The sequence below is a fragment of the Sarcophilus harrisii genome, chromosome 2 (assembly GCF_902635505.1).
Source record: "Sarcophilus harrisii chromosome 2, mSarHar1.11, whole genome shotgun sequence".
Taxonomy (NCBI): domain Eukaryota; kingdom Metazoa; phylum Chordata; class Mammalia; order Dasyuromorphia; family Dasyuridae; genus Sarcophilus; species Sarcophilus harrisii.
The window spans coordinates 580646605-580672585 of record NC_045427.1 but is presented as its reverse complement, the minus strand read 5'-3'; the positions used below and the strand labels follow the sequence as shown (position 1 = coordinate 580672585).

General features: G+C 32.9%; 1 protein-coding gene across 1 annotated transcript in view; it reads right to left on the bottom strand.

Moving 5' to 3' along the window:
* Window positions 1-11161: 11161 nt before the first annotated feature.
* LOC111718836 (deleted in malignant brain tumors 1 protein-like) overlaps window positions 11162-25981 on the bottom strand; it is a 28602-nt gene continuing 13782 nt past the window's right edge. The window contains exons 2-9 of the mRNA XM_031949360.1: window positions 25499-25813; window positions 24034-24075; window positions 21274-21424; window positions 20285-20493; window positions 18165-18337; window positions 14714-15111; window positions 12724-12998; window positions 11162-11390 (exon numbers count right to left, since the gene is read on the bottom strand). Coding sequence (XP_031805220.1) covers window positions 11236-11390; window positions 12724-12998; window positions 14714-15111; window positions 18165-18337; window positions 20285-20493; window positions 21274-21424; window positions 24034-24075; window positions 25499-25813 — 1718 coding nt within the window. The 3' untranslated portion in view covers window positions 11162-11235. The remainder of the gene's footprint in view (window positions 11391-12723; window positions 12999-14713; window positions 15112-18164; window positions 18338-20284; window positions 20494-21273; window positions 21425-24033; window positions 24076-25498; window positions 25814-25981) is intronic.

The window sequence follows — 25981 nt, the reverse complement described above, 5'->3', positions numbered from 1 at the left end:
TTTATAAAATGAGGCATTGAAATTGCAGGGATTGGTAAACTATGACCTCAAAGCCAAGATCAGCCTTCTGTCTGCTTATATACACAAATGAGCTAAGAATAATTTTTACATTTTCAAATAAAGTTTTCTTGTGTTTTAAGAATGCAAAAAACCTATTTTGTTATTTTAAAATGTAAAAAAAATGTTCTTAGTTCCCTAGATTAGATGATTCCAACTTCAAACATTGATGGTAAAATACACCCATTTAGAAATGACATTGTACTGATCACATAAATCCATAGAACTTCAAAGAGTCTCAAGATCCTTAATCATTCCCCCCAAAAGTTGAGGTTAATTATTTGTAGAGGGAAAAACAAATAGACTAAGAATGATTATTGTCTAAAGATTGTGAAATGGAGTTGTATAAACTATTGGGTTATATATCTTTGAGAATAATTGAAAATGGATAACAGGCTTTCAGGAAAGAAGTCAAAATACCAGAGCAGAGAAAATCCTCAGCTGATCTCTTCCAATATTCCCTCTAAACAACTTTTTTAAAAAATACCTCAAATCGAATTCTGAAGTGGCAGAGCCAACAAAAGATCAGACTTCCAGTCCAAAATAACACAGGACGTCAGTAAGAGTTATCTGGCATTTGGTGGCAGAAGGTGGTAGCAACATAAGTAGGAACAGCTTCAGAAACTCTCAAACCAGAGACAGTACAGGAACCAGGAAACTTGTCATAAACAGATTACCAAGAACCCTGTGCTAGACTAGACAAAAACCAGCTGCTATTTGGCAAATTTATTGCTTAAACTTCATGTTTCATGTGTCATGCTTCAAGGGCAGAGAGGAGCATTTTTAGTCAAGAAGTAGTGGAAACTCTGAGGAGCAGTATTTCTTTTGGTCACAAGGGATCATGAACCCAGAAAAAAAATATTATTTCTAGTAACAAGGAATCAGTGATCATGGAGAACAATAACATTGCTTGTCCCAAGGGAGCAAGGGATCCCTGAGGAGCAGTATTAACTTCAATCCCAAAAGATCAGTGGCCCACCTTGTGTAAGGACCAGAGTACAGACAAGGATAGCAGTGACCACAGCACTCAGCAGGACACATCATCTTGGAAGCACTAAGAATTTTCAAATCTCCAAAACTAGTTCGAAAAACAGCAGTGGAGAAAAAAGGCACAAGTTTAAGACAATGTTCTTTCCACCCCTACACTGGGAACAGAACCCAACTTTAGCATGAAGTTCAAAATTAGGAAGTGGGATAGAAAAATGAGCAAATAATAAAAAAAAAATGAAGCTGATCATAAAAAGTTCCTGTGGTGACAGAAAAGATCGAGACAAACTCTGAAGAAGATAATAATGAAGTCAAAATAACACAATCAAAGCCTCAGAAAAATGTGAATTAAAAACATACCTAATAAGAAATCAAATAAGAATTGTAGAGGGAAAATAAACAAATAAATGAAAGCAAAAGAAGAACATTATGAAAAAAAAAACCAAGAGTTTGGTAAGAGATGCACAAAAAATGCTGAAGAAAACCACAGAAGAGTTCAAATGGGAAAAAGTACAAAATTTTACTAAAGAAAATAATTCCTTAAAAATTGTAATGGGGGGGCAGCTAATTGGTGCAGTGGATAGATCACCAGTCCTGAAGTCAGGAGGACCTGAGTTCAAAACTGGTCTCAGACACTTAACACTTCCTAGCTGTGTGACCCTGGGCAAGTCGTTTAATCCCAATTGCCTCAGCAAAAAAAAAAAAAAAAAAAAAAAAAAAAATTGTAATTGGATAAATAGAAACTAACAATTTCATGAAATATCAAGAAACAATTAAAGTCAAAAGAATGAAATATGAAATATCTCATCCAAAAAACAAATGATCTGGAAAATAGAACAAGGAGAGAAAAATCTAAGAATAACTGGATTAGCTGAACATTACAATCAAAGAAATAACTCACTAATCATATTTCAATAAATTATCAAAGAAAACTGCCCTAATATCATAGAACCAGAGGGTAAAATAGAAAATATAAGAATCTACTATTTGCCACTAGAGATTCCAAAAGAAAAACTTCTAAGAATATTATAGTCAATTTCCAGAATTTCCAGGTAAAAGAGAAAATATTCTAAATAGACAGAAGGGAACCAAATATCATATAGCCATTATCAGGATCATTCAAGATTTGGCAGGAACTATATTAAAATAAAGGAGGGTTTAGAATACATTGTTACAGAAATAAAAGAATTGGGATTATGACCAAGAACAACAACCTAGTAAAACTGACTATGAGTCTACCTTAAACATATTGTGAGTTCAGTTACAGTCCATCACAATAAAGTGAATATCCCAATAAAGCAAGTCACATGACTTTTTTATTTCCCAGTGCATATGAAAATTATGTTTACATTATACTGCAGTCTATTAAGGCAATATCATTACGTCTAAAATGTACATATCTTATCTTAAAAATTACTAACTAGCCATAATCTGAGCCTTTAGCAAACTATAGTCTTTTTGCTTGTGGAGGGTCTTGCCCCAATATTATGGTATACTATTGTGCTGTAAAAAATAATGAGCAAGGTGGTTTCAGAAAAACCTGGGAAGACTTGTATGAACTGATATTAAGTATAGTGAAAAGAATCAAGAGAACAATGTATCCCACAATAGCAATATTGCAAAGATAGTCAACTCTGAAGGACTTACATATTTTGATCAAGACAATGATCCAAGACTGTTCCAAAGGATATATGACGAAAAATGCTAATCAACTCCAGAAAAAAAGCTGATGAGCTCTAAATACAAAGTGAGACATATTTTTTATACTTTATTTTTCTTGGAATTTTTTCATCTGTGGTTTTTTTTTTACAACATAGCTAGTACGGAAATATATTTTGCATGAGTTTGCATGTATAATCAATATCAAAATGCTTACCTTCTCCAGGACAGGGGACAAGAAAAAGGGAACAAACTTGGAACTCAAAATTTTTAAAAAATAAATATAAAAATTGTATATGAAATATTTAATGAGATAAAAATATATTTAAAATAAATAAAACTGCCAACCAATTAATTATACATGCTGGACGGATATGCTAGCATACATAACCAAACACAAAGAGAAACACACAAAGATGGTAACACACAAAAATACACACATTTCCCCAAATATATACCCAAACACCGGATAATATACACCAACACACACACATAAACCTACATACATTCATGAATAGATATATATACACCCAAACATATATATATATATATATATATATATATATATATATATATATATAAAACTTTCTCCACACATTAAAACAAGTAGATACAAACAACACAAACAACCGAAGTTAAGGATCACAATAGAGACATATATACCAAGCATACTTATATACACATGAGTATACATATCTAAGCACATTCATATAGATACATGAATATACACCCTGCCAAAACATATATGGATACAAAACTGTTGATTCTTAATCAACTTGTACTAGAAGTCAATAACATCCATAGTATTCAATTTAGAAGTTCTTCAAAAGAGATCCTCTATTCCCTGTATGCTCTTTACCATTAAGTTCCACAGAGCATTGGAGAGATGTATGTATCAAATACGATTTTGGATATGTATATTGTAGTTGTTAGAGCATATGAAATACATAATAATTTTAAAGTGCCCCCAAAGCATTAGAACCAGTAATGTCATTGTCATCATTTTGAATGTTTTTTGAAGTCTTAGTACTCTAACAAAAAAATTAGGGAGTTTTGAAATTTTTTGAAATAATTTATTTTGAATTATATATATATATATATATATATATATATACATTAATTAATTGCCTTCATCTTGGTCAGTAATTTACTTGCACATACCAAACCAATGTCCCATTACGTATGCTGACTAATGTTACAAAAGCACTACACAAACTCACACTCATCAACGCATGCAATCATCTATTTAACAATATAAAGAAAAATCCCTTTAAAGACAGTTTTTAAAGGCTTGATACTGCCTAACTTGTACCAGTTTTCACAATAACATTCACTCTCTGCCCAAACTGAGGCTATGTACCTTCTTCTAATGTAATATTCTGGGAAAATTTCTTCTGTTCTCAAGCAAAACCAGGATACTTGAATTTCCACGTACAAGGAACAACAGAACATCTGGTGGTTTCCCAAATGCAGATCAATACTATTTATCTAGGACTTTTCTTTTTTTTAGTACTAAGCAGAGACAAAGCAAAATCAGCAAGGAGCAACACTGAGACAAGTTGCAACAAAATGGAAAGACCATTAGGGAGAGAGTTGTGAGTTGTTGTTCTTGTTGTTTAGTTGAATAGTCATGTCCAACTTTTCATGATCCTATTTAGGGTTTTCTTGGCAAAGGTACTGGAGTGGTTTGCTATTTCCTTCCCCAACTCATTTACAGATGAGAAAACTGAGGCAAATAGAGTTAAGTGACTCACTCAAGGTGACAGAACTAGTGTCAGTGGTCAGATCTGAATTTACTTCAAGAAATGCTGGAGGCAGCTAGGTAATGCAGAGCTAGGTAGAGCAGAGGTAATCCCTGAAGTCAGGAGGACCTGAGTCTTAACACTTCCTAGCTATGTGACTCTAGGCAAGTTGCTTAACCCCAAATGCCTCAGAAAATTTTTTAAAAATCCTGGAAGAGATCAGAGACATCGTTGCCCCACCAATGAAGGCTGATATCACTTTAAATGTGGACTCAAAGTATTGCTCTTCTTTTTACCTAAGAATAGCAGTAAATTAGAAGCTCTATGAGACCAGAATTATATCTTATTCTTTTAATTCCTCAAAGAATCTGAAAAGAATTGTACACATAATATATACAAACATTTAAAGAACAATTAATTCCAATACTATATAAACTATTAGGAAAAATAGAGGAAGAAGGAATCCTACCAAATTACTTCTATGACATAGATATGATGCTGATATCTAAAACAGAAAGGACCAAAACAGAGAAAGAAAATTATAAATCAATTTCCTTAGTGCATATTGATGCAAAAATCTTAAAGAAATTATAAGCAGAGAGATTATAGCAACTTGTCATCAGAATTACCAGAATGACCAAGTGGGATTTAGACCAAGAATGCAGGGTTGGCTCAATATCAGGAAAGTATCAACATAATTGACAATATCAATAACCAATCTAACAGAATTATAATAATGTCAATAGATGCATAAAAAGTATTTGACAAAATAAAACACACATTCCTACTTAAAACAATGGAGAGCACAGGAATACATGGAGTTTTACTTAAAATGATAGGTAGTATCTATCTAAAACCATCAGCAAGGATTATATGTAAAGATTAAAAGCTAGAAGCATTTCCAATAAGATCAGGAATGAAACAAGGTTTTGCACTATTTTCACCACTATTATTCATTCATGCTAGAAATATTAGCTTTAGCAATGAGAAGAAAAAGAAATTGTAAGTATTAGAGTAAGTAATGAGGAAACAAAATTATCACTCTTTGCAAATGAGATGATTATATATTTAGAGAATCAACCAAAAAAAACTATTAGAAACAATTAACAGCTTTAATAAAGTTACAAGATATAAAATAAATTCACAGTAATCATTGACATTTCAATACATTACCAACAAAGCCCAGCAATAAGAGATAGAAAGAGAAATCTCACTTAAAATAACTATAGATAATTTAAAAGATTTCGGAATCTACCTGCCAAGACAAAGGCAGGAACTATATGAACATAGTTACAAAATACTTTTTACACAAATAAACTTAGATCTGAACAATTGGAAGAATATCAGTGCTAGTGAGTAAACCAAGCTAATATAATGAAAAGGATAATACTACCTAAATTGCCATACCAACTGAATTTCCAAGAAATTACTTTATAAAGTTAGAAAAAATAACAACAAAATTAATCTGGAAGAGCAAAAGGTCAAGAATTTTAAGACAATTAATGGAAAAACTGCAAAGGAAGATGGCTTTGCTACACCAGACCTAAAATTATTTTATAAAGTGGCAGTCACCAAAACCATTTAGCACTGGCTAAGAAATAGAGTAAAGGATCAGTAGAATTGGGTAAGTTCACAAGACACAATAGTCAATGACCATAATAATCTAGTGTTTGATAAATACAAAGAGTCCAGGTCCTGGGATAAGAACTCAACATTTGACAAAAATTGCTAGGAAAATTGGAAAACCAGTATGGCAGAAACTAGGCACTGGCCAACATCTAACACCATATGCCAAGGTAAAGTCAAAATTGGTTTATGATTAGATATAAAAGGTGATATCATAAGCAAATTAGGAGAACAAGGGATAGTCAACCTCTCAGATCTGTGGGAAAGGAAGGAATTTATAGCTAAAGAACAATTAGAGAACAATATAACATGCAAAGTGGATAATTTTGATTACCTTAAATTAAAAAATTAAAATTTTTAAATTAAACAGAAACAAAATCAATGGAGCTAAGATTAAAATGGAAGCAAAAATCCAAAAAACAATTTTTACAGCCAGTATTTTGGATAAAGGCCTCATTTCTAAAATATACAGAGAACTGACTGTAATTTACAAGAATACAAGCTGTTCCCCAACTGACAAATTGTGAAAGGATGTGAACAGACAATCTTCAGATAAAGAAATTAAATCCATTTTCTAGTCATGAAAAATGCTGTAGATTAATATTGATTAGAGAAATACAAATTAAGACAATTCTGAGGTACCACTTCACCCCTGTCACATTGGCTAAGATGACAGGAAAAGATAAAAATAAATGTTGGAGGGAATGTGAGAAAACTGGAACACTAATGCATTGTTGGTAGAGTAGTGAATTGATCCAACCATTCTGGAGTAATTCAGAACTATGCCCAAAGAGCTATGAAAATTTGTAAATCCTTTAATCCAGCAGTTTCTCTAACAAATCTGTATCCAAGAGATCATAAAAGAGGGGAAGGGACACACATGTGCAAAAAATGTTTGTGGCAATCTTTTTTCTAGTGGCAAGTCACTGGAATTGAGTGGATGCCCATCAATTGGGGAATGTCTGAATAAGTGATGGTATATGAATGTAATATAATATTGTTGTTCTATAAGAAATGATGGACAGGCTGGTTTCAGAAAAGTCTGGAAAGATTTACATGAACTAATGCTGAGTAAAATGATCAGGCCCAAGAGAACATTGTACACAGTAACAAGATTATGTGATGATCAATTGTGATGGACTTGGCTCTTTTCAACAATATGGTGATTAAGGAAATTGCAATAGATTTGTGATGGAAAGTCCATATCCAGAAAGAGAACTATCTTGAATGAATGTGGATCAAAGCATAATATTTTCACCTTATTATTATTGTTGTTGTTGTTTTTTGCTAGTTTTTTCTTTTTCATGATTTTTCCCTTTTCATCTGATTTTTAAAGGAAATATATTTAGAAGAATTTCATGTTTAACTTATATCAGATTGCTTGTCATCTTGGGAAGGTGGGAGGAGGGAAAGAGCAAGAAAAATTTGGAATGCAGAGTTTTGCAAAAGTGAATGTTGAAAACTATGTTTGCATGTAGTTTTGAAAAATAAAATAAATGTAAATAGAAAAAAAAAAGATCAAGAACTTTGGAATTCAAAAAAACCATGGAAAGCCTAACTCTGGGAGATAAAAATCAGAAACCCAGGTAACTGGTTGAAATTAAACAGAATTTACCACCCCACTGAAAAATACAGAGAAGACAAGAACCTGGTCTTGCCACAAACCCTCCAGTTTAGGAACTAAGGCCAAAGAGATTAGTGAAGCAAAGAAGATACCTACTAGTATAGAAAAGCTGTAGACCTAGAATGCCCCCAAGGAAATATAGAGAAAATCCATAAATAACAACAGAGATTTCAAAGAGAAAAAAATATTTTCCACAAGGATTAAATGAATTCATAAAACAAATGAAAGAGACGAAAATTAAATAAAGCTCTAGAGACAAAAAATGGAAGAAAAGTAAGTAGAGTAAAAGAGTAAAGTAAAAAAAGGTTCAGTAAACCTTACTCAAGTAGCAGAATCCATGAATCACAATGGAACAATTAGCAATCAATGATTCCAAGAAGTAGAAACATAAGAAAACCAAAAGATTTTTCAAAACTATATAAGAAAATGTAAGATAATTGATATTATTTAAAAACTGACCTAGAAAGCATATCAAAGAAAGAATTTAAGAATGATTGGACTTCTTGAAATTACAATTTTTAAAAAGGCCTGGCATTTTAATTTGAGAAATTATAAATTCAAACTATCTAAATCAATTAAGACATATTAAAGTAATTCCTTTGCCCAAAATAATTATAGCTACTTCCAAAGGGCAAAGTAATCACTTCCTTAAAATAATCACAATCGCTTGCTTAAAAAGAAATTAAAAGTCTCAGGAATTTTATAACCAAAATCCAGAACACCTATATTAAAGAAAAAATACTACAAATGTATACAAACAAACAGTTGAAGTATCATGTAACTCTGAATCACATAAGACCTGGAAACTTATGCTCTAAATGAGAGATCATGGAGTACCTTATTACAAAAGACAAGAACAAAGGCTTATTACCAAAATAACTTATCTCACAATGTTAAATATAATTTTACTGAAGGAAAATGGATCTTTGATCGAAAAAAAAGACTTTCAAGCAGAATAACATCAAAACTGAATAAGAATTTTAAATATAAACACAAGAACTTAGAGAAACCAAGAACAGTAAATTCATCTGAGTTAGAAGGAAATATTCAATAATGCCTGACATAAAGCAAATGTTTAATAAATGTCAGCTGACTAACTGATATAGTCCTAATATTCTAAAAGAGAGAGAAAAGAAATAAGTAACCATATGGAAAACTCACAATCCTCAAAGGCTATTTATTGAGTGATTTAAATTGAAAAGTAGACTTTTGGTGAATTGGCTCTGTTCTGGGCAGAAAGATAAATGAGAATAAAAGGAATACAATGATGTAGAAAGGAAGAAGTAGAACTTGTTGTCTCTAATAATTGCTATCCATAAAGGGAAGGATATATAAACAAGGAGAAAGGGGAAGGAAGAATGAACATCAGATAAACCTCAGTCCTATATGAAGGCGACAAAGTAGTGTTGAATATACACAAAGAGTTTGGTGTAGAAATACAGCAAACTCAACAAAGAAAAGAGACAGTATGGGAGAGATGATAAGGAAGGGTAATATCAAAAAGGCAAAAGTTAAAGGTAAAACATATTTTCTGATCTTAAAGGATAGATTAAAAGTGGAAAAAGAAAAGGAAGAGAAGAATTAGAATCTACAGGGAGATAAGGTTAACTTGTTTCTTAGACAAGTGGAGCTTAAATTGACTCGTGGACAATTTGGAATGACTGAACTAATTATGGCACATGAATTAATGAATATTGTTGTACCATACGATATTAAGAAAGAAACATTTTCAGATAATCCTGGGTACTGTGTACTGATTCAGAGTTAACTGAGCAGAACCAAAACAACAATCTATACAATAATAAAGACTTAAAAACTCTGTGTAATAACAATCATATCTCCAGATGATGGAACATATTATTTGTCTTCTAACAAATAGGACTCAGCAAGGGATAGTTTATCTGTCAGATGTATGAAGAAAGGGAGAATTTATGATTGAACAGGAGATAGAATATTATGAAATGCAAAATGGATAATTTACATTAAGTTTAAAAAAGTTTTACACAAATAAGCCCAATACAACCAAAATTAAAAAGGGAAGCAGAAAGCTGAAAATTTTTTTTACAGTCAATGTATCTGATGAAGGCCTCATTTCTAAAAAAAAAAAAAAATTAGAGAGAATTGAGTTAAATTTATAATAATACTAATCATTCTCCAATTGATAAGTGATCAGAAGAATTTTTCAGGCCTGAAAACAGGCATTAAAGATTACAAATTTTTTTAAATCTTTTTTTAATCTTTTAAAAATCTTTTTAAAAATTCAGATTAAAAAATCAAAAAAATTAAAGCATTTATAGTCATATAAAAATGCTCCAAATCATTATTGATTAGAGAAATGTAAGGTACTATCTTACACCTATCAGAGTGGCTAATATGGCAAAAAAGGAAAATGATAAATTTTGGAGAGGATGTGGGGAAATTGGAACACTAATGCATTGTTGTTGGAGTTGTAAACTGATCCAACCATTCTGGAACACAATTTGGAACTATGCCCCAAATACTATGTGCATACCCTTTGATCCAACAATATCACCACTAAGTTTGTATCCCAAAGAGATAAAAAAAACTTGGAAAGAGGTAAATATATAAACATATTTATAGTAGCTTTCTTTGTGATGGCAAAGAATTGGAAATTGAGGGGATACCTGTTAATTGGAGAATAGTTGAACAAAATATTGTATATTAATGTAATGGAAAACTATTATTCTGATGACCAGATGGATTTCAGAAAAACCTGGAAAGACTAACATGAACTGAAACTGAATGAAATGAGCAGAACCAGGAGAATAGTGTACATAGTGACAGCAACATTATGTAGAGGATCAACTTTGATAGACTTTGCCTTTTTCAGCAATACAATAATACATAATGTAAGACAATTCCAAAAGGCTCATGATGGAAATTGCTATCCACATCCAGAGAAAGAACTATGTATTCTGAATGCAGATTAAAGCATATTATTTTTTATTTTTTCATTGTCTTTTGTTTCTTGTGGTATTTCCTTTTTATTTATTTATTTGTTTGTCTGTTTGTCTTCCTGACTTCAGGACTGGTGCTCTATCCACTGCACCATCTAACTGCTCCCATTCCTTTTTATTTTTAATACTTCTTGTATAACATGACTAATGTGGAAATGTGTTTAATATGATGGCACCTGTATAACCTCTAGCAAAGATTGATTGCTTTCTTTGGGAAGGGAACAGATGGAAAGGAGGGAGAAAAGAAAATCAAAATATTATAAAAGTAAATATTGAAGACAAATTAAAAAACCAAATAATGGACTTCAAGACAGAAAGAGACATGCATTTTTGCACATGGTCTCTAAGATGATTCTTTGTTCAGCCAGCTTATACAAGGATTTGTTTGTTTTATTATTTTTTTTTTGCTTTTTCTGGTTTTAATTGGAAAGGGTGGTTAAAAATAAAGAGGGAAACAACTATAGGAATGCTCCCATTAAATGTTTTATTGTACTGATAAGAACAGAAGGAAATTCAAAAGTAAAAGGGGAAAGGAGAAATGATTTCTTCTGTTCTTCACACCTTATAGGCAAGAAGCCCCCTCCATTGTATCCTTGCTCCTCTTCTTCAATTGAAAGGCTCCAAAAACCACCACCACAGCAATGAATACCCCGATAGAAGCAGCAATAGGTTGATACAGCTTATTGTATTCATATGGGCCTTGAACATCCACAACAGCTAGATATGGAAAGATAAGAGAAATAATGATTACTCTCATTTCACTGAGTATTAATAACTAGAGATAGACCAAGAAAGCTTGCAAAGGACTGGAGATGAGCTTCTGAGAAAACTCTTTATGAGTCAGATCAGAGAAGGAATCATAGTTGGATTTAATCACTTAAAAGCCATTCAATTAATGATATTATATAATAGGTAGTTTTAATAATTTCCTTGTTGTTTTTTATGCAGACCTTATCCAATCTTTGTCAGAGTGAAAAATTAGATTATGAGTTCTTTGAGATTTGAATTTTCTTTTTTTAAATCTTTCTTCAAATCCCCAGCATTTAGCATAGCACTGGCACTAGGAACATGCTTAAAAATGCTTGTCCACATTGTATGGACTTGAAACATGTCCAGTTCCTTGGAATTTGCTAGCACTGTGCCTGGTTTAAGAATCCCAAATCATCAGACACCAATGCAGTGTGATCTCAAGAAAATAATTTCTCTCCCTGGGTTTCAGTTTCTTTCTTTGTAAAAATAGGTTTTTACATCTTTCTTTCTTTCTTTCTTCTTCCTTCCTTTCTTTCTTCTTTCCTTCCTTCCCTCCTTCATTTCTCTCTTTTTTTTCCCCTTCCTTCATGTTTTTTTCCCCCACTGGAGACTAAAAAATGCACTAGCCATGGACAAAAGATACACAGTAATAATCAAAAGGATTTTATAGTACTTCCTATGTGCCAGGGACTATGCTAAGTATTTATAACTATTTTCTCATTTGATCCTCACAATAACATTGGATAGGTACTATTATTGTATTTTACAGTTGGAGCAACTGAGGCAAAAAAATTAAATGATTTGACTGAAGTCATACAATTAGCAAATGTCTGAATTTAGGTCTTTCTGACTCCAGGCTAAGGGCTCTATCCACTGTGCCACCTAGCTAATTTTCAGCCCCATCCTAATCCAAGGAGATTCCAACCTTATTGTTATTCACATAAGATTAACCACTTGGACTATATAGTAAACTAATGGTATTGTATAACCAATGTGACAGTATCAAATAACTTCATATCTCTTCCCCACCCCACTCCCAATCCTAATTCATGCACTGACTTAATAGGCTATCTGCAAATGTTTGTTGAACTCCCATTTCTGTTCAGGTTTATGGCTTTAAATTAGAAGTAGGGGTCTTTTGATACAGAATATATTTTAAAGGGGGAAATGTAGGGCAGGTATCCACTGCCAAACTGCCAAACTGGTAATCAACTAATTATTTTACTAAATTAGCCAAATCACATAGCTGCATGGATCAATCCATCCAGAGAAATCAAGGATCACTAAGTCATTGAATTACCCAGATTTCTGTCCTCTTTTTCGTCTTCTTTCTCAAGTTCAATTGGTCCCAAAACAATATCCAGTTTTTCCTCATAGGTACTTGTATCTCTTTTAGTTCTCTCCATACAATATTTGTAACATCTTGAAGTATAATCAAAGGCCCTACACACAACCATTTTACATTGTAAATAAACAAAAGGATGTTTCTCTAAGAAGGAAAAGGATTTGAATCCAAAACGAGCCTTTTGTGGGAAAGGCGAGTCATATGTAATATAGGTTTCATCCTTTGCACACCTGAAAATAGAGAAAAAACAGCTGGTGAGATTTCACCAAAAGGTCATATCATCCAGATTAAATATTTTCCTTTTATCAAAAAACAGAGCAATCTAGATTTTATCACACACATAAACACACACACACATACAAAAACAGCATCTGGCCTTTTTTGTTATCTCAGGAGAAAATAGATTTACCTAAAGTGGGAATTACACATGGTCAGTTGATCCTATTTATCAAAGAAATCTCCAAAAAATATAAAAATGTTGACAATAATTTAAATTGTAAAGCAGGGCACAGAGGAGCTTGGAGGATTTAGAGTTTAAATACTCCTTAGAGAAAACTTTAATTATTGTTTTATAGATGAGAAACCGGTGTCCTAGAGAGGGGAAATGACTTGGCCAACTGGAAAGTTAGTGACTGCACGAGGATTTGAACCCAAATTTCTTAAGTCTGAAGCTAGCTCTCTTCTTTCTGTGCCATGTTGCCTATTTCTATACCATTACAGATAAACACATAAACACATACATTTTTGCTTAAACACATAACTGAAAGATGTAGATAAGCCAGTTGCTAAAAAATAAAATAAATTTTTCCACAGGAACATTCAATCAGTCAATTATTTATTATCTTCTAAGTATAATGGCCTATAATGAAGTGAGGGGAAATGTAATATCTATTAGACTTTATGTTTACTCTCCAGCAACTTCCAATCAAGCAATAATTCAAATTTGTAAAGTGTATTAAGTTTTATAGTTTTTTCTCTCACAAAAATTCCTCAGAAAGATCAAAATATTTGGTCAAGATCATACATCAAGCAAATAACATAGCTAATACTCAACCCAGAACTTCTGACTTTATATATTTAGTCTTACAACTATCATACTATACCAATTCTAAATTAAGGCATGTTTTAGGAATAAAAGTCACTTCCAGTAGGCTGATCTGCAATCATTATTTATGCAATCTAATCTCCTATACATTCTTCATCTATATCAGGACTTCTATATCAGCAGACCCTTAAGGGGTCAGTGAATAAATTTCAGAGTCTGTGAATTTGAAAAGAAAAATTATAATTTTATTTCAATATAACTAAATTCCTTTGTAATTCTATGCCTTTTACTTTATACAGTTAAAGACATTCTGAGAAGCGATCCATAGGTATCATCAGACTGCCACAGGGATCCATGACACATACACAAAAAACCATAAGAACTTCTTATATATACATATATATGTATAATCAGTAAGTATAAATTGATGTTCATAAAAATTACTTAGAGCACAAGATTTTCAGTCATATAAGAAATATTTTACTATATTCACTAGACTATATTTGTTAAAAAATGAATCAGTACAATTGAAAAATAATTGTAGCAACAAGGCTTATTTAGGAATAAGGAGTTTTTGTTCTGAATTTAGTTATTCACTTACTGCATATCCTTGAACAAATCATCTAACCTCTCCCAATCTCACTTTTTTTCATATGCTAAATAAGGATAACAGTACTTATTGTATCTAATGGGATTGTTATGAGGACTAAACAAGGTAATACATATATTTGTGTTTTGAAAAATTTTGGTAACAAAAAATCATTATTAATAATTACTATTATTAATTAAGAATTTGTGTTTGCTCAACAGTAATCAATCAGTAAATTCACTCCTTGAGTATTTCAGGCAAATGAATTTTTTTCCTGGGGAAATTTAAGCAATAACAGAAATAGTCCTTACCCATTCCTGATTAAATCGTAAGTGAGGGTTGTAAAATCATCTGGACTTGGGGATGCTATACATGTATCCACAAACAAAGTCAGGCTGGCATCAGTGTGAAGAATTTCTGCTTGAAGGTATAGATCCTGGTTTAATTTTACATAGTATGGTGTACTATTCACAGGTATGATAAAAGCAGAAGTTTCATAAAAAGATAGTTCCACATGGTAATTGGAATATCGGACTTCAGTGATGTCAATACCCCCAGTGGTAGCAAACATAGCTTCTACCCAGGTATTTTTGAGCATTCTGCAACTAACGTGTAAGTGGAGAGATTCACTCCTTGTGATTATATCACTGTGTCTAATTGTTTGATTTATTCTGAGGATGTTACTATAATTGATAGTATCACTGGTTATCTGTAAAAAAAAAAAAAAGAAAAGAAAAGAAAAGGACAATCAGCAACATTTCAACACAATAACAGTTGTCATTCACATATATGTGTTTGCAACAAGTTTACAAAAAACTTTGCTCATAACATATCTGTGAAATATATAATATAAACATGATTATACCCATTTTACAAATGAGGAAAATGAAGCTCAAAGATGTGAAATGATACGATCAAACTTTCAAATAGTAGGGCTGAAACTGAAACTCAGGTTTTTTTATCTTCTGTTCCAGTGCTTTTGTTGCCACAATGAGTCAAAACAGATTTGTCAAAATAATGCTACAGTGTTTTATGAAACTCACTGAAAATCATCCCAAAGCAGCATTCCCCTAATAAGCTAAGCCAATTCAACAATAAGATGTTTTCCTCACTCTTCATTTAAGATATATTTAAGTGATTCATAAAGGAGGGAGATAAATCTCTGATCAATTGGTGATTTGTCTAAACAAATCGAGGGTACAGTATCAAAGGTTTCCTTGTTCACCTCAATGTAATTATAAGAAATCGGTCATCGAACATTGATAACTGGTTGAAGGTCAACCCCATGATGGGTCCTAAAAAGCATGAGTCAGTTTTCAGGAAAGAATCAGAACTCAGCAGATGAAATTTCCCTCTTAACCTTTTTCCCTTGAAGAGTACAGCAAGACAGGGAAGATTTTGCTACATCCTCCCTACTATCTAGCCTCAGAAATACAGGGTCATGTCCCATGGTAAGAATCCATTGGAAGAATCAAATTGAGTTGGTCATTAATAGGAATTAGGGTCTCTCCTCTGTAACTAGCATCTTGTTCAGTGAAAAGAAGATTTAAGAGCTGAAAACTCTGTTGTTGCTAAAGTGTAGGCTCTTGTTCATTCTGAAAATGCTGCCTCATCTATTAAAGAGAGACTTGAGTAGATATTCTTATTGTTTTCTTATAGCTCAAAAATTAGTGATTCTGTAAGCCTCATATTAATCCCATGGTATAGCTTGCTTTGCATTCTTTGAAACTTTTTCCCCTAAAAGGTCAACTTCTCTTCCAGAATAAAGTAATTTAATCACTACTTCTGACCTTGTTCACTTCTAACAGAAATGACTGAGGAAGTCTATGACTTCCCAACAGACAAGGGATCATTAATATTCTGGGTCAATGTATATAAAGGTAAGTAAATTGTACATTTTAAGTGTAAAGGAGAAGGAATGTGATGCCCCCCTTTACCCCATAATAAGGTAGAAATCTAGTGTTTGACAAACCTAAAGAGCTAAGATTTAGAGACAAGAAGTCACTATTTAAGAAAAAGTGATGGAAAAATTGAAAAGCAGTTTGGCAGAAACAAGGTACAAACCAAGATTTCATACCATATACCAAGAGAAGGTCAAAATGAATATATTATTTTGACATGAAGAGTGTGATATCATAAGCAAATTAGGGGATCATGGAATATTTTAACAGGAAGAAGTTATGACCAATAAAAGATAAAGATGTAAAATGGATAATTTTGATCACATCACATTAAAAAGGGGTTGCATAAGCATAACTAATGCAGCCAAAATTAGAAGAAAAAAGGGAAATGGGGGAAGGAATTTTATAGGAAGTTATAAGTTTATAGTTTAAAAGTTTATAGGAAGTTTTCCTGATAAATGCCTTATTTCTCAAGTATGTAGAGAATTAAGTCAAATTTATAATATGATTAATTTCCTAACTGATAGTCAAAATATTTGAATAGAAAGTTCCAAAAGAAGAAATCAAAGCTATCTATAGTATAATATTTTAAAAGCTCTAAATCATTCTCATTTAAAGAAATGTAAATTGAAACAACTCTGAGGTACCATCTTTCCCCTATCAGATTGCTTAATATGACAGAAAAGAAAAACTACAAATCCTACAGTACCAATTATTGTTGTTATTGTTATTGTTGTTCAGCTGTTTTAATCATATCCAACTCTTAATGGATCCATTTGGGGTTTTCTTGGCAACAATACTGGAGTAGTTTACCACTTCCTTTTCTAGCTTATTTTACAGATGAGAAACTGAGGCTAATGGCAATTCCTCAAAGCAGAAATGAAGTACCTCAAAAGAAATGTGAGGTGCACAAATTTAGAGAGTTCACCCAAAATAATCACATGGACTACTTCTGCCTGACCTATGGCAGAGCATTCCAAGATCAATATTGGTCTGATTAGCTATAGTTGGACACATTGTGACTTGGCTCTAGCATAGTGATATTATTTTGGTTCTCTTCCAGAAAGAAACTTTCTGGAACTCTAACTTTTATGTCCTCTTCTCCCCTTGTGGCAGCCAGGTGACTCAATGGACAGAATGCTGGCTTAAAGTCGGGAAGACTCATTTTCTTCAGTTCAATTCCAGCCTCAAACATTTATTAGCTGTGTGATACTGGGCAAGTCACTTAATTTGTTTGAAAGCTAACTATAAAGGATGGATTAATAGGAGAAAAAGAAAAAGTAAGAACCAGGATTCAAGAATGATGAAAAGAGACACAAGAGAATAAAAACAGATTACTGTGAATATAGGTTACTAGTGTTGCTCAGATTCCTTTTCATTCTATGATAAAGTAGTATTTTGTTCTTTATTCTTATTTTTATAGTTTTATTTATATATAATATGATATAAATAAATATTTAGATATATTTATACTTTATTCTTAGTTTAAAAAATCAGTATGGAAGAAAAGTTGGATTAGAAGACCTATATCATCCCTGAGCAAACTAACATTGCTAGACTTCAGTTTCTTTATTTGTAAAGTTAGGGGTTGAACTAGATGACTTCTTATCTCCCTTATGATCCTATGAATCTTTGAGTTTCAATTTCTCCAATTGTAAAATGGCTAAACTAATGCTTAGAGTGCCTATAGCACAGAGATATCATACAGTGGAAATGAGTGGGGGGGAAAGGATATGAAAGCACCTTATCAATTCTAATGTTCCATATAAGAGTGAAATAACAGTATTATGCCTAATTTTTTAAAATTTCTAAACATGTGTTTTTTAAAAGAAGCATTGCTCAGAGAAAACCCAAGACATACCGTTTTTTTTGTGCCACAGCTATCGTATGGAATTTCAACTATGATATTAGTTCTGTTTTCCATGATCACGCAGGATGAGTTATACAAGACAAAATTCCATGTAGTATAGCCCAATGACTTGAGATACTCTTTACTGAAAATGGCTGTCATTTGTTCTTGTGAGCATGTTAGAGCTGATGGAAGAAAAACAACCCTACTTTTAGTGTCTTCAGTGATCTGCTGAAGTTTTCTCAAAAAGTAAAAAATGTGAGAGTCAATATCTGTTTTAAGGGTTTTGTTTCAGGAAGTATTTATTAGTAGCCAGCAGGACACAAGTAGGCTTTCAACATGACCAAACTTTATTGCTTCAAAACTATAATGAGCCAAATCCTTTCTTAAAATCAAAATACAACTCACTGGAACCTCTGAAGTGGCAAAATGACAAAACAAATTCAGAATAATACAACACTGCACCACAGTGACCCCTAGTGTACCTACATAACCTTGACATGGAGCCTTTTCAAATTTACAATTTATGGTCATACTTCATGTAATATCAGAATCATGACATTCTCATTTTCTCTCTCTCTCTCTCTCTCTCTCTCTCTCTCTCTCTCTCTCTCTCTCTCTCTCTCTCTCCCCCGATTTTATTAGTAAATTCTTTATCATATCCAGCATAGGCAGATAAAGCCAGTAGATCAGTTCCTAGATAAGAAAACTTTTAAGTCCAATCAAATTTCATTATCGAGTTACTTCACCATCACTAAATGCTTTCAAGAAACCAAAATAATTTATAATTATAAAAACTTATGAAATATCCTAAGTCCTCCTTTTGACCCACTATTTGCATTAATGTTGGACAAGCAACCTCAGTTTATTTATCTATAAAATAAGGGGACTATACTATATGACAAATCTTGTGATTCAGAATAGAAGAATAAGTATCAAATTGGTCCTTGTTGTGAATATTACACCAAGATTTTTAATAGGATATGAGGTTCATAAATATGAACCAAGATGAGACTTCCAATATTCATATAAGATCTAAGATGTAATTCAGCTGCCTGAGAAAAGGAACACACGTTCTCAAGAGTTTCTCACATGCTCCTAGGGAATAATAAAGTACCAAAAGAATTTTGCTCTATTTCTTCTGAACAATTTCTTTCATGTTTCATTGTATCATCCTCCCCAGAATGCTACTGTGATATCTTCTTTTGGTGGGAAAAGGAGTCTGGATCCTTGAATATTATCAGAGCAGAAGCCTAGGAGATTCTACCTACAATCATGAAAAGATTGTGGTCTCAGAAACAGACTGAGTGTTCTTTCTGAAAGCCACTCTACCAATGTATGTCAAGGTTCAACAGGGAGAAAGTAGTTAATTAGCTACTAAGTAAGAAATCATCTTGGCAAGGTGACCCAAAAGATATGTTATACTGTTTGACAAAATAGAAAAAAAAAAGACAAAAAAAGGCCAAATGGGAAGGTCCTCTATAAAGGACTTTTGGTAGGACAGGAACAATTCTTTGAATTGTACTAAATAGAAATGTTTGGATAGAAACAGTGGACAATTTATTCAGTAAGCTACTGAATCCATCAAAACAGTGAAGGAATTTTTTGAACTGTACGTTAGATACTGTTCTGGACTGGTAGAATGGAGATCTATTAACCAGTTACCTAATCCTCATCATGTTTCTTTCTCTTTATGAAAAGATTAGATTAGATGATTTCTAAGTATGTAGAACCATGGGATTCATAGCCTGGAAAGGCCTTATTAATCAGTTCTAATATTATTTAATTTTATCATACCTCCTACTTCAGTATCAAATACTGAAAGGAAGAAAGGAAGATTGGGAGGTAATAATCAAACAATTTAACAAGTGTACAACTTGACTTCAGGAATTGAAATCAGTTTAATTTCCCTCTTCTCTCCCCACCCCACCCCCATTTAAGAGCACCAAAATAATTGATTGAGAACTCAGTAGCCTGACTGTATTAGTAATGGAGCTTTCTTTACTAACGCACTTATTAATTACATTATTAATGCAAACTCCACTTAAAACTGGGAAGTAGTAGAGGCAAGAATTTAGTATGGCCACCAAAACTGATTACTAGCTGATTACTTTGTTGGAGAAGAAACTTACAAGTGCCATTATGGGAAGGTATGGAAAAGTAGTGAGCCTGAAATCCTCGTTTGGAGTTACCGCTGTTGCTGGAGAAGCGAACCGACAAGAAGTTGGTTGTTGATCTGAAGGTGCCTCTCTTATTACCACAAATTCGTGTAATTCTAGGGGAACTCTGGTAAGGTCCATCGTAGATTTCAATAAAATCCATGTCACAGTTTTCATCTAGGCTAGAGAGCCAAAAGCAAAGAGCAAAGGATGTTTTAGTTTTACCTGGCCTAGATATGAGGTATCCTGCTATTCCCACATCTGCTTTTTCTTATCCTCTTTATTGCTCTTTTAAGGTATTCAGTGAACCTAATGCTGTATCTTGGCTGTCCAGGGAATCTCACTTGACCCCATCACTTGCTCAGGGATTTTTTTCCGCTATTAGTGGGGATACCAATTTCTCCTCACTTTCCCCTCTCTGAGATTATACATCACTCTCCCTTCTATTGTATTATAATGCTAGTTCCTTCCTTCTATTAATTATTTCCAATTTATCCTGTATATAATTTGTTTGTCCATAGTTGTTTGTAAATTCTTCCTTTAGACTGTAAACTTCTTGAGAGCAGAACTAAAGTATATAGTCCAGTACCTTGCACATAAAAAGTGTTTAATAAAATTTTATTGACTGCCTGTCTTGAATGGGTTGATGAGGATAAAGAGAGAGATGAAGAGGATAATCCCATTGCAAGTTGGCAATAGCTCTGGCTGGAGTCTGGACCTCACCGATGGGAATTGTAGGAAAAGGCACCATCCCATACTGTCCAGCAATAATATAACTGTTAAATAAAACCAGCATTTGCTACTGATCATTAACAGGGAGAGAAGTTTTCACCCTTACATGGTGATATATCCTTTAATTAGTACAAAATTCATGCTTACAATCATGATTCTCTCCCCTTCCCCCCCATTTTCAAATTCACAATTTGATTGTTTTCCATTCTATCAAAAGAGTCTTTACTTACTCGACATCTCCAAATACTATGGTCACAACGAAATTGCTTGATACTAGAATATCCCAGAAACAGTTGGTGTTGTTTGAATACTGTTTAGGGTAATTTGGGCTGAAGATTTTCCCTGAGGGTTGGGAAAAGTAGCCTCCACAAGTGTAATTTGCTGTGGAAACAAAAGAATTTAGATCTCTGACAAAGTAGAAATAATAATCTTCTCCCTGGTGGCTTCATGAAGCTGTTGTGAAAATCAAACGTGATCATAAATATGAAAGCATTTTTAAACTAACACTAAATACTTATGTCTTTTGAGAATCATAAATGCATTAGTCTTTTGGCACTGCTTTTTTGCACAATGTCATATCACAATGAGGACCTTGGAATGCAGAAGATCAGCAAGCCTACCAGAATTCTCTTTTTAAAATAATGTCATATAAAGGAAAAAATCAACACTTCTTATGTGTAGTTATATATATAGATATACAGTTCTCAATAAAACTGAGAATACACATACAAAAATAGAGGATTACTTCCAAAAAATAAAAAGTACAACAATAATAGAACATCAAATAAAGATCTTAAATAATCCAATCTCAAAACTTAAAAACCTTACCAGATAGGATGGATTGAAATTTTAAAAATCAATATGTATTTACAAATTTTCCTCAAAAATTGACAAAGTACTCTACCAAACTCCCTTTTAAAACAAATAGGCTCCTGGCATCTAAATCGGGAAAAGATAAATCAAAAAAAGGAAACTAAAGGTCAATATCAAAGAAAATATCTACAGTTATGAATACAATGTCTTCTATTATTATATGTGCTTTCTTGAAATGGAATTTTATAACATAGTTTGAATCCTCCCTGATGTTCTTCTGGGCAATAGATAAAAAGTCAAAAGCTGTAATATATATCAAAAAGGAACAGACAGACAGAAAGAGAGGAGGAGGAAAGGATAGAGGGAGAGAGAAGAGAAGCTAGACTAATTCTAGCAGCAGAAGTAGAAACCAAAAATGTAAGTACCTGAAGGAAATTTTTTAACTAATCTAGGGGCAGCTATATGGCACAGTGCATAGAACATCAGCCCTGAAGTCAGGAGGACCTGAGTTCAAATCTGACCTCAGACACTTAAACACTTCCTAGCTGTGTGACCTTGGGCAAGTCACTTAACCCCAATTGCTTCAGCAACAAAATAAAATAAAATCAAACTAATCTAAAAGCTAGAGTTGTTCAAGAACTGAACAGGTTTCCTCACAAAATGGCGAATTTTTCATCACTTACTAGAGATGATTACATGGTCACTTGGAAATTCTATAAAGGGGATTCTTGCTTCAGAGAAGGATAGAATTAGATGATCTTTAAGATCACCTCAATTCTGATGTACATAACATGTTGTAACCATAAATTATTATGCAATATACAAATACAAATTGTACTACATTGTATTAGGGGAAAAAAACTGAACAGGAAGTCCAAAGATGTATTTTGAGTATTGATTGGTAGTACTAAGCTATGTGATGATAGATGTCATTTAATCCTTTTGCAAAAAACCTTTTCCTGATTTCTCCTTAATACTAATGCCTCTCTCTGTCAATTATCTTCATTTTCTCATATATATATATATATATATATATATATATATATATATATATATATATCTTCTTTTTTTCTTTTTTGCTGAGTAGTAAAATAACTACTATTCATATCTATATGGCTATTTAAAATTTATAAAGTTCTTTTATAATAAGTAAATCAACTAACATTTTTAGGAACTTGATAAGTGCCAGGCACTTATCATTTGCTAAATGCTGGATACAAAAAATGTCAATAGATGGTCCTTGTTCTTGAGTTTTACAGTCTAATATGAAAGATAATATGTAAACAACCATGTGGCACAGTGGATAGACCTTTTCAGATGTCCTGTTATGGCATGGAAGTGATGCTGGCTTGTTAGCCTAATTAAATTAAAATTTAAAGCAAGTCTAGCAAGTAGCACTACAGGCTTGCAAACAGTGATATATCTAGTGACTATTAGTTAAGAACGCGTCTTATTTAAATAGGAGACACTCTCACTAGTAGATGAGCCACTAGACAATAAAATCTATTGGCCACATCTTCTCATGAGGATTGCTAAAGTTTGAAGGGGCATGAAAAACTGGTCACCAGGAAAAATACCTACTGACAAAATCAGGAACTCCTTATTGAAGAAGGACCTGGTAAACAATAAGTAATTTATAAGTACTTGATAATAATATTATCATTGCTGTGATTTCTATAGAGGGGGTTTCTGCATGGGTTTGAAGACTAGACTGGCTAATCCTTCCACCTCTAAGATCCTTTTTCACAGATTAGTTAGCTATTAATACTTAGATCCTTAAAGGCACTGGTGTCAAGTCCAGTTAGAAAATGGGAGCCACTAAACCATACACCAAGATCCCTTTAAGTAGTATATTAGAAAACCGCATATTTATACTATGTTCTATTGTATTTATATTGATTTTCTTCAATATTTTGAAGTTGTGTTTTATTCTGATTCTTGTAGTACCATCAAAATGATCTTTTACACTTTGCTCTAAGAAGTCTCATTCAGAACACACACACATAAGCTCATATCAATTTGGGTCATCTAGGGGAAAAAATGTATACATGATTTTTATTGGCATTAATCTTGATATAGTATGCATTCACTCAGGGATGAAGAGAAGAGATATTAGAAGAAAGTTAAAAAAGAACATCAGAATTCTCCACCAGAAAAGTCAGTGACACTCAACTTACCTAATATAGGTGGTCTTGTGTAGTTCAAATTTGGATAAAGACCTGTTGGTATGAATTTTTAAAAAGTTATTATTTTCCTATGTAACACTTGGGAACCATTCTACAGCAACTTATTCAAGAAACAAGTGGAAATCCCTTCATCACTAATGCAATCATTTAAGGAATGAATTGGGCCCAGACTTTACTTTTTTTGATGATTAATGAATGAAATGAATGAAAAACAAATGGGTAAATTTTTTTAAAGCAACAGTACAAAACACTTGAAAAGTAAAAAGTATTGCCAGAGCAAACTGGGCAAGAGGTAGCAAATTGGAAGATAATTTGAAGGAAAAGGCTAGAGAGCTGGAGAATGGTCAGGATTTGAATATAACAGGGAAAATATAGTTCAGCTACAAAATCATTATCAAAAAATAACCTACCTTGTAAGCACAACAAAAAAGGAACAGTGTATCAGATGCAATAGGATGTAGACCTGGACTAGATCTTGGAGCTCATCTCTTTTAACACTGTCATTTTGAACATCTAAACCAAACTAAAGCCCAGAACTTGAAAGATGAGATCTCAACCAGGAAAATTACATAGAGAATTGGAGGCTCCATTTTAAAAATACTGCTATCAGACCAAAGATGAGGGACATAAAGATACTTATTCTTTTAACCAAGGAATAGTAAAGTGAATACTGCACATAATAATACAAATAAGTTTGTACAACAGATTAGAAATTAAGAAAGGCGGTTTTATAGCCTTTTTTGCCTAATGCACTTGTCAGATACTTTAAAGAAAATTGAAAGGACATGATCAGCAGTAATCAAGCTAACCAAGCACTAATAAACTCTCCTGATTTGATGAAATCCTTTATTTCAAGGAAACAGATTATTTACTTGGAGAAAGACCATGAAAGTCCTGTCAGGTTTTTTTTTTAAGCAAAACTGAAGGACAACCACACATTCTATTTATTTACACATACACAAAATTTGTGAGTAAAACATAAAATGAGGATGTAAAATTAGCTTAATTTTTAACCAATCGACCAGCATTTCTACATCCAAACCAAGGCTTCATTCTTCTCTCCCAGGTCTCTCTTATACTACATCCTTCAGGGCCTTGCCCAAAAGCTACATCCTAAAGAAAGACTTCCCCAATGCACTTGCACTCAGTCAAAATAACTCAAATTAATTATTTCCTTCCCTGAACTTCCAGAATCCTTTATCCTACTTTGACACTGCTGTCTATTCTATTTTGTATTTCAGTTAATTGGGAATTTGTTTTCTTTCCTCCCTCCACTAGTCTATATGTTCCATAGTATAAATCAAGACATGATTCAAGGACTATATGTTGTTTGTATCCTTCCCATCACCTATTCCAGGCCTTGTACAAAGTGGATTCTCAAGGAATATTTTTAAATGACAGAATGAATAAATAAAGGAAATGTGACTCCCCAGAAAAGTAAGAAATAATAAAATACCTGAGCAGGTGACACTAGCATCATCATGGTGATCACAGCTCTGAGAGAACCAGCCAGAATTGTGACATTGCCAGAGGTTTGCCTCATTCCCTTTACACCACACGTTATTCAGGATGACAGGTCCAGTGCCTGGACCATAAAAGGCTTTTCTTGGAGCTGCAATAGCATTTCCACAGCCTAGCTGTCGACAGATCACTCCGGCAGTTAATATATTCCAAAAACTATCACAAACCGACCCCCACTTTCCATTGGCAAAAACTTCAACACGACCAGAACAGCCATAATTGGTTGAATTGACCAACCTCAATTCTGCATCTGGAAGAGACACACAGCATTAAGAAACCTTGAATCTTTAACTACAAGTCAAAGGTATTTTAACACGTCAAATTTTCATCTATCTCCAAATAATCTGTGGTCTTATTCAACCTATCTTCAGGCTTACTTAGCTATTTGTGATAAGAACATGTCTTAGGGAAAGCAATT